General features: G+C 45.3%; 1 protein-coding gene across 1 annotated transcript in view; it reads left to right on the forward strand.

Moving 5' to 3' along the window:
• Window positions 1-12340, forward strand: part of FHOD3 (formin homology 2 domain containing 3) — a gene marked incomplete at its 5' end in the record, with an annotated part of 113085 nt that overhangs the window by 21728 nt on the left and 79017 nt on the right. Inside the window, 3 exons of the mRNA XM_015411417.1 lie at window positions 1102-1236; window positions 2681-2731; window positions 7629-7843. Of these exons, the coding sequence (XP_015266903.1) occupies window positions 1102-1236; window positions 2681-2731; window positions 7629-7843 (401 nt within the window). The remainder of the gene's footprint in view (window positions 1-1101; window positions 1237-2680; window positions 2732-7628; window positions 7844-12340) is intronic.

Raw genomic sequence — 12340 nt, forward strand, 5'->3', positions numbered from 1 at the left:
AAAGCCAATTTTATATCATCATCATCGTTGTTGTTGTTGTTTGATTTGATTAATAAACCACCCTATCCTGCAAGCGGGCTCAGGGCGTGTAACAATATATAGATTAACAACCATAAAAGCATATAACTTAAAACTAAGAGAAATTTAAAATGAACAAATAGCAGCAGCGATGGCCACAAGATATGCATTATATATGAAATGATGTTCCGGCCTTATTTGATGCTTGTTTGATGCATCCAAAGAGCTCAAAAAACCCTGCAGAACTTGTTGCATTTTCAGTGGCAAGTGAAGACTAGTGGTGAAGTCCATTGACTTCAGTGGAAAGGTGGGAGGGTGGTGTGGTGTATAATTCCCACTGGAAAAGAATTCTCTCCACTGATGGTCACCCATTAATGGAACCCTTCAAGGCCCTTACTATGCAAACATGGAATAATGTCCCAATTGCAGCTTTTACATTTATATTGATTCAAGATTACAAATTCAAAGAATCCCCCATGTGTCTGGGAGCATTTTCAAACCCTTCTATAAAGTTGTCTCTGGCAAATGATTTATCTATCGTCCCCTTGCTATAAACAGGAAGATGTCTTTATAGTTCAGTTTCTGTTAACCATAGTTTTTTCATGGTAACTGCTAACCTGCCCAGTTAAGACATGTGTTCCTGCCCAGGAATTAAGATCAGAGGGAAAGGCCCGCCTGACTGTCCCATCCATCAAAAAAGGTTGTTTGGTTGGTATATGAGAGAGGGCCTTTTTGGTGGCAGCCCCACGATTATGGAGCAGTCTCCCAAGGGAGGTGCCCCTGCTCCCCTCCCATCGATCTTTAGGTGGCAGGGGAAGATGGTTTTATTTAGGACCACGTTTGATTAAGTTGCCAGCAGTCCTGAATTACGATTTGACATTTTGTTTTCCCAGTTTTTAGTGTATTGTAATTGATGTAATTCATCTATATTGTAAGTGGCTTTGAGCTCTGTAGGGGGGGGGAGGTGGCTAATAAGTGTTTTAAATAAATAAATAATTAAAATGACCACCTCTGTGAGTGCCATCCAGAGTTACAACAGGGCAGGCCAGCGGGGGTGTTTATTGCTTGTTTTTAAACCCACAGGCCATCCTTGGGTGGGCTTCTTACATCCTCATACCGGCAGCATCAAGAGTCCTTGGCGGCCGAGAGAGAGAGGCGACGTCGGGAGAGGGAGGAACGGTTACAAAGGATAGAGCGTGAAGAGAGAAACAAATTCAAGTAGGTGATGTTCTTTTTTTTTGGTAATGATTTGTTTGCTGTCAGGTGACAGCACTGGGGGGAAAACATATGTTGTATTTGGTATAAAGCTTTCAGCTATCTGATAATATTACATTAGCCTGCTTTTGCACTTCTAGGGGAACTAAGAATTGCAGCATATGATAACCACCCAGCAGCGTCCCGTGTTCGTTTAAGTGTGACTCCTCTTCTTTACTGGTTTCAAGAATTAGGACTCCGTTAGGCTTCTTTAAATACTTCATTTTTCTATAAAAGCTTTTCCCAATTACACACATATAAATGCTTTTTTAAAAATCTTGTAAATCAAAAGCTGTAATGCACCCGGTGATAGAGCCCTCCTCCCAGCCTGGAGAAAGGGAAACTCACTAGAGGTGCCGTGGGCTCTTTCTTTCTCAGATCCCAAATACACATCTATTAACCACAGTCTTTCAAGAGAAAGACAATTTATTTTACGAAAGAACAAACATCAGCACTTGCAAGAGTCCAAAACAATTTTTTTTAAAAAGAACCCAGTTACTGAACCTGTCTCATTCTGTCTTTAAAAACAGATTCTTGCTCCAGCCAGAGTCTCTGAGGCAGGAGGGAAATAAAGCTTTCAATCTTGCCGGCTGCACGTCAGTTTCTCCCCTGGTAGTCTGGTTCAGCTGCGGGCGAATCTTCCGTCGTCGAGGGTAGCTCTGTTGGTCTTTAACAGAATAGTCCAGCAGCCACTTAGAGACCCACGTGATTTTCAGGACAAAACTTGAGTCCAGTGGCACCTTTAAGACCACCAAAATTTCATTCAAGGCATAAGCTTTCGTATGCAAGCACACTTTCTCAGATTCAAGCTTATACCAGGGATAAAACCTTGTTGGTCTTAAAGGTGCCCCTGGACTCTTGCACTTTGTGCTGCTGCTTCAGACCCACACGGCCACGCACCTGAAGATTTCCCGGGTATGAGCGTTTGAGAGTCAAAGCTTTGTCAGATAGCTTTGACTCTCTGAAGCTTATAACCCAAAAATCGTGATGGTCCCTAAGGTTCTACTGGCCTCGAATCTAGCAAATATAAATGTGAAGCTTAATTTCCCCAACAGTAATTTCAAACCATAAGTTCTACCAATTAGATATTCCAAAGGTCCAAGGCAGATGAGCCGCACTCCCATTTGATTTAGTGGGACATAAAAAGTCTTAACTGTGGCGGATCATGCCCATATTTTCCTATGGAAAACATTAGTCAGCTCCCTGGATAATCCCAATAGAGGTAGTCAGTAGATATCCCTTAATAGAAGACAAGTATAACGAGAAAAGTTATCGTTGTAACATCCGTAGATTACAGGCGTTCTGCTTTATATCTTCCTGTTTTGTCTCTCTTGTCTTCGCTCTGTTCTTCTTTCCTGCCTTTTATTTTTATTTTTCTCTGTAATTGTATGCATCTTTTTTTTTATAGTCGTAATTATCTAGATAAACGAGAGGAACTCAGACAAGCAAGAGAAGAGAGGTTTGTACTACTTACAGCTGCTTTGGCCTGCTTTGCATTTGCTGCTATTAAGAAGTGCTTGGTTTTGTTAACATTTTGCTAAATAGACAGGCAAGGAATGGCTTAATTCGCGGCTGCATGTAACACCTCACTCACTGTTACCAAAGCAAGTGCAGGCAAAGGTCCAGGAAAGAAGACCTGGCAGGAAACTAATAATTGCTTTTTGTGCCACCAGCAGGGGTGGGGGAAGCAGGTGGTAGGGCCGTGGGCATAGGGTTGCCAGGTCCCTTAGCCGAGCGGGCAGGGGATGGGGGTTGGGATGCACTTCCCGGAAGGGAAGGAAGAAGCCTACGTCACTTCTGGATGATGCAAGCATGTCGAGCGCGATGCTCTGATCTGTGGACAAAACTCTATGGTAGAATTAGCTTCAAACCATAAAGTTTTGCCCAAAAACCAGAGTGTCGTCCCCCCCCCCCGATGTCCCCAGCATACCTAGGTCACTTCCAGGTGAGATTGGCCTGGAGGGCCCAGGCTGGCCTGATCTTGTCAGGCCTTGGAAGCTAAGCAGGGTTGGCCCCAGTTAGGACTTAGATGGGAGACCGCCAAGGAGGTCCAGGGCCGCTACACAGAGGCAAGCGATGGCGAACCGCCTCTGTTCGTCTCTTGCCTTGGGAACCCTACAAGGTCCCCGTAAGCCAACTGTGACTTGATGATGGTATCCACCACCACAGGGTGAACTGATGGTATCCAGAAAGGTTTTAGGGTCCCTTCTCCCTGAGCACAATTATTTGCTTGCCTCAATTTTGTAGAGCAAGTAGGATATGAGGCCCAGTTATTTTTTGATATTGTGAGTTGATACAGGACCTGATCCAGACCTTCAGGTAACCGTTAACATAGAGTAGGAGGGGACACACACCCTTTTAATATCCTCAGGTTCTCCTGTAGCTGGAATCCATGACAATTTCCAGGGCAAGAGCATGCCCACAGGGCAGACTGCCCAGGGAATAGAATAACAACTAATTCCCTATGATTTTCATGGCCTTGTTTGCCAGAGGACAGACTAAAATTACTGTCTTGCTAAATAGGTGGAGCATATGGCACACATTTCAGGCCTGGGAATCCATTGTCTTTGGTATCCACCTTCCAACCCAGCCACGTCACAATATTTTCCAGTGATATATACATCTTGCAACTGAGCCTTTCAGAGCATTCCAACTGATATAAAACTACTTATCAGGAATGCAAATATAAGGGTGTTAATTACGCTGAGGCGGCTGAATCAGGATCAAGATTAAATCCATCAAATGTGCACAAAACTTGCTGACCAGATGGGAGTAAGAAACCGAGTTGATCCAGTTTCATGTATGATGCTACTGGATCATGTCTGTGTGAACCAGTTACCAACTCACTGTTGTGTGATGTTGTTGTGCAATCTGGTCCCTTTTATGTGAAGCCTGAACTGTAAAGCGTTTAGCCAGCTACTATTTCTCTAGCTCAACAGTATTTGCAGCAAAAAGCCACGGAAGCAAAAGAGGTGAGAGCATTTGGAAGAGGGCCCGAAGCATAAAAGACTGAAGATGGGAGCAGCCACGGCTCAGGAGTAGAGCCTCTGCTTGGCCTGCAGAAGGTCCCAGGCTCAATCCCTGGCAGTGTCTCCAGTGGAAAGGACCAGGTAGTGGGTGATGTGAAAGACCTCTGTGCCTGAGGCCCTGGAGAGCTGCTGCCAGTCTGAGTAGACAATGCTGACCTTACCCCTGCAAGAGTCTGACTCTGTAGATGGCAGTTCTGTTTTGTCTGTTATGATATACCAACACATGCACCCCATTAGTCACTCAGGTTCCTGCCTGTGGGTTAGAGGCTCTCTGTGTGAGCCCTGAGTTCCATCTGCTCAGCTGAGAGACAAAGAGAACAATCCTAAGCAGTTTTACTTAGAACCAAGTCCCATGATATTTAATCGGGCTTACTCCCAGGAAAGTGTCCTAGATGACAGTATAGCTCCCCTGAATACCCCATTCCATTAGATTGGTTGAGCATATATACTTGGCCATCTGACAGGAATGCTGATTTTGTGAATTTAGGCAGATCACGAGAGGGAGGGCAGGAAGGGTTGCCTCAGTGCTTAGCTCTCCTGGCCCTTTCTGACACGCCCAGGGAAATGCTGATCGCCACTTTGCGGTCAGGAAGCGATTTTTCTCCAGGCCAGTTTGGCCCCCAGGGATCCTGGAGGTTTTTTGTCATCTTCTGGTCATGGAACAGGGATCACTGCGGGTGTGGAGGGGGGAGTATTTGTGAATTCTCTGCATTGTGCAGCATGGGGTTGGACTAGATGACCCCGGAGATCCAACTCTGATTCTGTGATTCTATGATTCCTGTTTTAATTGAAGATCAGTTCAGGTGGATCGATTTTGAAGATTTTAATTGAATTGAAGATTTTAATTGAAGGTCAATTTGTGTGCATGCACATGAAAGCTTATACCTTGAATAAAACTTTGTTGCTCTTAAAAGTGCCACTGGACTCAAACTTTGTTTTTCTATTTTACTACCATCCTAATTACCAGCATGGGCATAATTCCTAAGAAAGTGATGAAAGGGGTTTTCTTAATCCTTCTAGTTTAACTGTGTAACACTATTCATAGCTCAGCTCTTTTGAATGGATTCGTGGCGCTTGAGTGCATGCAGTCATGGCTGGGCTTGCAACTTGCCTGTATGTTAAAGGAACGGTTTGTAGTAGACCCTTACTGCACCTAGTGGTGCATAACGCTAAACAGCTAGAACGTCTGCCTGCCAGACAATCTTAGGATCTCCTGGCTATAGTACACACACTGCCATAAGGTAGCTAATTAATTAATTATGTAGTAGACAACTGTGTCCTCACAGAGTTTAATATGATGTAATTCCCAAGCTGTGGGACTTGAATTGTTAACACCTCTGGTGAGTGAGTGCCCATCCACTGTGTTTCTGTAAGATGGAGGTCTCCAGCCCTGCTTCCTTCTGGTCATCTTCTGCTAAGGGTGGATCATCTGCTGCTGGATCTCTCTGCTGGGTATGATGGGATCATGCTACCATTCCCAATGCAAAGATAAAGTAGAATTTCTTACGTGCGGATAAATCAAGATGGACAGCCGTGTTAGTCTGTCTGTAGCAGTAGAAAAGAGCAAGGGTCCAGTAGTACCTTAACGACTAACCAGATACGTGGCAGGGGATGAGCTTTCCTGAGTCACTGCTCACTTCTTCAGATACAGCTAGAAGAAGTTAGCAGTGACTCACGAAGCTCATACCCTGCCACAAACTTGGTTAGTCTTTAAGGTTCTGCTGGACTCTTGCTCATTTCTACTGTTGTCAGACTCTGGGTCAGGTTACTCTTAACAGCACTCTCTTTGGCAGTGATATGTTTATTGAGATTTAAACATGATCCAGATCATAACTATGCTGTTTCAGAACTGGAGATTTTGGCAGGTACAATTACAAATATAGGTAATTCGAATGAAACCCCTCCTAATGGTCATTCATACAACATATTCATCCTGCCTAGCCATAGCGGTCCTACCCATCTTTCACCTGGGAAATATGTGATCCCATTATCTACACAAGCAAGCTGACACCAAAAGTCTCAAGGACATTCCTCTGGGAGAGGAAAGGCTCTTTGGAAGAATTACAGCCTCTAAGATAGCGCAGTCACACACTCCACACTCACTCCCCCCACCTAAGGAATTCCCTCCCCCCTGGCATCCATGGCAAACTGAGAAGAGCGAAGTTTGACGTACTGTTGCTTACTCGTAGGAGAGGCTTTCCATTGTGTCTCTGCATGAGTCAATAGTATAAGCTTACCTCCTTCCACACAATGATGTACAGAAAGATAGTGGGACACGCTTCTCTGAAATAGGTAATTCTTATTCTTTCACACTCTCAAAGTAATGGTGGAGTGTACCTGCAATTAGTAGGAAAGTGTGGCTCGGTTTGTGAGCATTTTGGGCAATGTGGCACTACATTAAGACATTTTGGGATACTGGAGACTGGACAGCCTTCACGTGGGATGCGGAAGGCTAGTGTCAATTCACCTTTTTGCACAGTTTCACATCTGAGTAATACAGACAATACATCTGTATTCATAAATGGTTTCTGCAAGCAAATAACAGTGGATAAAATTAGCAGACATCTGGCAGGGGCACATATTTCAAAGTTATTTCGGTCTGAACGTATAAAGCACTGTATGGAGAATACAATTGGTAGCTGGTCTTAATAAACAGTTAGCAAATCCTGCCCGCCTCAAATGCAAAACAGATGTATCTTTGTTCTTTTTCGACTGACTTTGATGAATAAACTATATGTGACGTCATATCCAAGCTATTGGATGTCTCTAGTCCAGCCGAGAAATCTTTTAGATTAAAAAAAAATAGTTTCCATTGTAGACTCCAAAGAGCACCAAATGAAATGCAGTGCGCTCAAAGCAGATAGAAGCAGGTTTGGAGACTCAAGCCATTCTTAGTCCAAACATTTATATGTGGCGTTATTTACTGCAGGATCTGTTCTCCTGTGTGGCTCTAGATTTTTCCCCCTCCGCCTTCATCAAGACTAGGACTGAGTCTTCCAGCCTTTTCTTTTGAGAGTGAGAGAAAGAAAGGAAAAGCTGATAAATGTTAACCGAGAAGGAGACAGTGACTGTATTCTTCAAACTGAACTTTCTAATGTCTCTTGGTTTGATATGAATAATATAAATTTTTCTGGGTAGAGAGATATATATAGATTGCTCTGGTGCGTCTTTTTTCACCGGGAAGATTAACTGAGCAGTGAGTGTTGCCGAGTGCCTCATGTGCCAGGAAGGCAGATCTTTTTCCTGCAGGTGTTTCATCCATAAACAAAGCGCTGACAACAAGCTTTCTCCTTCTTTACGGCATCCCTTTGGAATTTGACTTTTCAGATACAAATACTTGGAGAAATTGGCCGCAGAGGAGTATGAGAAAGAGCTGAGGAGCCGGAGCGTCTCTAGGGGCAGGAGCGACTTGCCTCTGGACTTGGGGGGATCTTTGGTCTCCACCGCTTCCCTTCCCAAGTGTGTCAGCCCTGCATCGACAGATTCTCAGGAGGAACCAAACACCCCTGTGACATTGTGCGGGACACTTCAGGCCCCGGAAGGTAAGTGCCAGTGAACCCTAAAGGGAGCGCAAGCAGCTGTGCATTCCGTCTTGGAGCTGCAGCAGGTGCAGGAGAGAGCATTTTGTTTAGGGAGAGTTCTTGCTGACAAACCTCTTTCCTAACACGTGTTTTTTCCTAGTGGATTAATGCTGAAATTCCATATATTATTCAAATACTTCCTTTTGACTTCACAGTGTTCTTTTTAAGAACTCTAGCATATATCACGTGACATTTAGCATCGTATTCCTTGCCTAGTGGTGCTTGCAGAGTTAGAACCCAGAAGGCAGGTGATCCAGTCAGAGTTAAGAGTTGAGAGCCGGTGTGGTATAGCGCTTAGAGTGTCTCACCAGGATCTGGAGACCCAAGTTCGAATCCCCACTCTCCTATGGAAGCTCACTGGGTGACCTTGGCCAGTCACATACTCTCAATCTAACCTTCCTCACAAGGTTGTTGTGAGGATAAAATGGAGGAGAGGGGAATGATATAAGCTGCTTAGAGTCCCCATTGGGGAAGATGGGTGGGGTATAAGAGAAGTAAATGAATAAGCACTTTGAGGTCTCCTCAGTTTCGGCTGGAGGGCTGAATACATGAACTCAGTGAGACTTAAATTCTTAATTCCCTTTAGCTCCTGCCTTGAAAGAGCAGTGTCCATTCCAGGCTGTGGTCCAAAGGCGCACCCACCAAGACCCATGTGTGCCCTATAGGGCTTAAAAGCTTCTTCTTCTCCCCTTAGGAGCCATAAGGCACCCAGCTTTGCAAGCTGTTTTGGAACTTGGGTCCCACTTGACTTTGAGTGCAGTTTGTGGATGTGCTTGAGGAGAGCCTAGAAGCCCTTCTGCACGTGCAAGAAGTCAGTTGTGTCTAGAGGGGCTTGAATTTTGTTCATGAGGATTCTCTGAAGAAGCGTAACTTTGGAATTGCCAGGACCAGTCTTTCAACAGGGGTTGTGCCGAACAAGAAAAAACAGAACAAAGTTTGAATCCAGGGGCACCCTTAAGACCAACAAAGCCATGAAGCTTTGTTGGTCTTCAAGGTGCCCCTGGACTCAAACGTTGTTCTGCTGCTTCATACCAACATGGCCACCCACCTGAATCTAGGAAACACAGAATGACTGGAAAGCCGCCCTTTGGAGACACTAATGCATTCTTAGATGCGGTGCAAAGTTAGAAATGGGTTTGCAAGAGGCCAAGTCGTTGGGAAAGAAATGGAAGACAAAATATGGAGTATGATGACCAAGCCAAAGTTTGTCGCTTTTAAATCCTGTTGGTTTCACTGGTGAGAAGCACGTGCTAAGACCCATGGGCTTGATTTTGGATGGGTTGAACCATGATTGGTTTCTTATGAGGTTTCTTGGCCACTGGTGTCTGTGCACACAGAGAGATTCTGTGTGTTTCTGACTTCTTTACTTCAAGGTAAGACTCTAAATTTCTTTCTTAAGGGGGAGAGACTTTCTCAAATGCTTTACCTTGCATGGTTCTGAGGCCTGTGCATGTGCGGAGCCAGTTATCATTGTTGTTGCCCTTTCACTTGGTTTTGCCTCCGTGACGTGTGTTTGGTGTCTGCGGCTTCTACAGCTGAAGCTTTTGGCCTGTATTGACTCCTGTAGCTTGAAGTGTGCTGTGAGACCTGTCCTTTCGAATAAGGATCAATATGAAACCGTGACTTTGGGCGTGCTCTATCATGCTTAATTTCAATTTGCATGGCTTCTTCTCTGCATTGCCATTTTTTCCCTGAGCATTAGAATCTCTGCAGTGGCCATGTATCTGTGAAATCACTTTGATTCAAAAATGTTCAGAATGGCAGCTATTAAAATCCAACATCAGGTTAAGATTTTTTTTTTCAGATCTGCACAGAATGTAACTATCTCTTTTATGATGATTACTTTAGCATATGTCTCTGGGAATTAGTCCAGACATTACATTATAAAGTGGAGTGCTTTGCCATGTGCAGGGAATAGATGTCTAACAGGTGCACAGGATAATTCTCCATAGTGGAGGTGTGGCATCATTTTCGGCAGACAGCAGGTGCTCTACGCTTTGCCAGAGGAAAGCTTGACAAAAATGTGCACAGAAGTGTGTGAGGTGGCTACCTATGCAAAGAGAGGGGGATGCGCCGAGCAATTCCCATCCCCTCCGTGGAGAGACCGGCTCAGGGAGGAATGAAACCCTGCTGCTCTCTGTCCCCAACACAGTGCCCGTGGGCACTGAGACCCTTGCCGATCCTTCCCTTGGCGCCCTCTGAGCTTTCCAGAAAGGGGGGGTGGGGCATTCTGAAGCAGGGCTTGCTGTCGGCTTCCCTCGTCCGAATGCCAGGGTTCTCCCTTGGAGGATGGGGAAGACGGGTGAGCGGGTGGGCTTCCCGTAGCGCAGAAGCTAAGCAGGGTCCGCCCTGGTCAGTACTTGGATGGGAGACCACCAGGGAAGCCCGGGGTTGCTGCGTGTTTGTCTCTTGCCTTGAGAGAAGGGTCTCCAGTAGTCCACGGTGAACTTAGCAGCACTTCCCGCCAGAGTTCCTGGGAATGTGTAGCTTCTCCCTGTGCCACACGGGCTGGACATTCTGGCCCGGACGTTGTGTGGTCTGCCATGCAGATGCCAGGCTGATCCCGAAGGCTAACCCCTTCCTTGTTCCTTTGTGATCCCCCCCCCCTTAATTCAAGCTTGCAGTTCTTGGATCCCAAGACTCAAGACAGTGCCTAGACTTTTACAATGCAGTTTCTTGGTTCTATAGTGAATGTAGAATTTCAGTAATAGAAGAGCTGGGATTCTTTAATGTTTGGGAACATTCTTGCCTGAAAAGCTTAGGCCAGAGTAAAAGTGGTTAATTTATTATTATCTTAAAAGAATTAGATGCCACCTTCCCTTTTGTAGTTCATGGCAGCTTATGTTTTATACACCTGAAGCTGCCGTATACGGAATCAGACTCTTGGTCCATCTAAGTCAGTATTGTCTACACAGACTGGCAGCAGCTCTCCAGGGTCTCAGGCTGAGGTCTTTCACATCACCTGAGGTCTGTCATCTGGCAGCTTTTGCATGCTAAGCAGATGTTCTACCACAGAGCCACAGCCCCTCCCCAATAACAGCAGCAACATAATTCAGTTAAAAATACCAGTTGACCCCAGCATATGTCTGCCGCTGGAACCCCACTGAACAGTCTTCAAAATAAAATGGCCTTCCAGTGCCTCCTAAAAACTCCCAGAAGCATCGCCCCCCCCGCCCCCCCTCGAGGAACCTGCTTCACAGGGGACAGATTGTAGTAGATGCCAAGAGGGCAACTTTAACTGGCACGTGGCATTGCCATCAGTTGAAACCCACAAGAAATTCCATGTACAAAGAATAAGGAAGAAGTGTGGGGGGAAATCAATGACTCTCTTCCTTATTTCTTTTCCTGCCTCGCAGCATCCGGAACCCACCTTAGCAGATGGAAACAAGGGGTCCTGTAGCCCAGCAATTGGTTTCCATCAGCGGTCAGCCAAATATTTCCTGATGCTCACCACACGGGCATGGAAGGAATGGCTCTCTTGGCCGGGAACCACTGGTAGATCTCTCCTCCATAAAGCTTCCCACTTCTAGGAAGACCCCACTTCCTGTGTCCATAGGTCCTGCAGTCTTCATCAAATTAGTGTTGTGATCTTTTGGTGAAATGTGGTACTTTGTATGCCATGTCATCCTTCATTTAGAAGTACGAAATTGGGAAAGTGCTTCATCCTAAAATCCCCAAAGTCTTTCTTGTTCTGGATATTAGTCATTTTGTTGCCAAGATTTGTTTTGGGAAAAATTATTGGATATAGATTTTGTATGACTTTGAAAAAAAAGATGCTTTGCCGTGTCTGTCAAAGGTAAGGGCACAAATCCCCGTTATGTTCCCCTGAGCCTAACCCCGTTAAAACCGTTCTCTTGGGCGACTCTTGTTAATTACAATGTTCATGTCCCAAACATGTGCTAAGCCAGGGGTCCCTAACCTTTGAGAGCCTGCAGGCAACTTCGGAATCCTGACACAGGATGGTGGGCACAACCACAAATTGACCACTGTAGGAGCCAGCCAGAAAATGGCTGCCACAGCTTGCCTTCAGTGACAAAATGAAGATCCTTGTGCTGTGGTGGCAGCTGCTGCCAAAGCAACATGTAAAAAAAAAAAAAATCTGCACATGGCCAGTCATAAACACTGCTTGGCAAAAGCCCCACCTGACCCTTCTCACTTTCTAAAAAAATGTTTAGCAGGCACCATGTTGGAGACCCCTGTCCTAAGCCACTGTGATAGCCTTCAAGTAATCAAGGTGGTACCTGGTTTTAATTTATCATTTCTGAGACAGACTCCCCATATCTCCTGCTACAAGACCGTTGTGTTGAGCAAGGACTCCCCTCTCCTTTTCTCTTACTTTATGATTCATCCAAATTCATGACCAAAAAGGCAAATCTCAGTGTACAGATCACTGCAAAGCTCCACTCAGGGTAAAATGCCATTGTAGAACTGCAAAGCTGGCCACAAGGCAAAAAGTTG

This window comes from Gekko japonicus, unplaced genomic scaffold, assembly GCF_001447785.1.
Source record: "Gekko japonicus isolate JY-2015 unplaced genomic scaffold, Gekko_japonicus_V1.1 scaffold3547, whole genome shotgun sequence".
NCBI classification, from domain to species: domain Eukaryota; kingdom Metazoa; phylum Chordata; class Lepidosauria; order Squamata; family Gekkonidae; genus Gekko; species Gekko japonicus.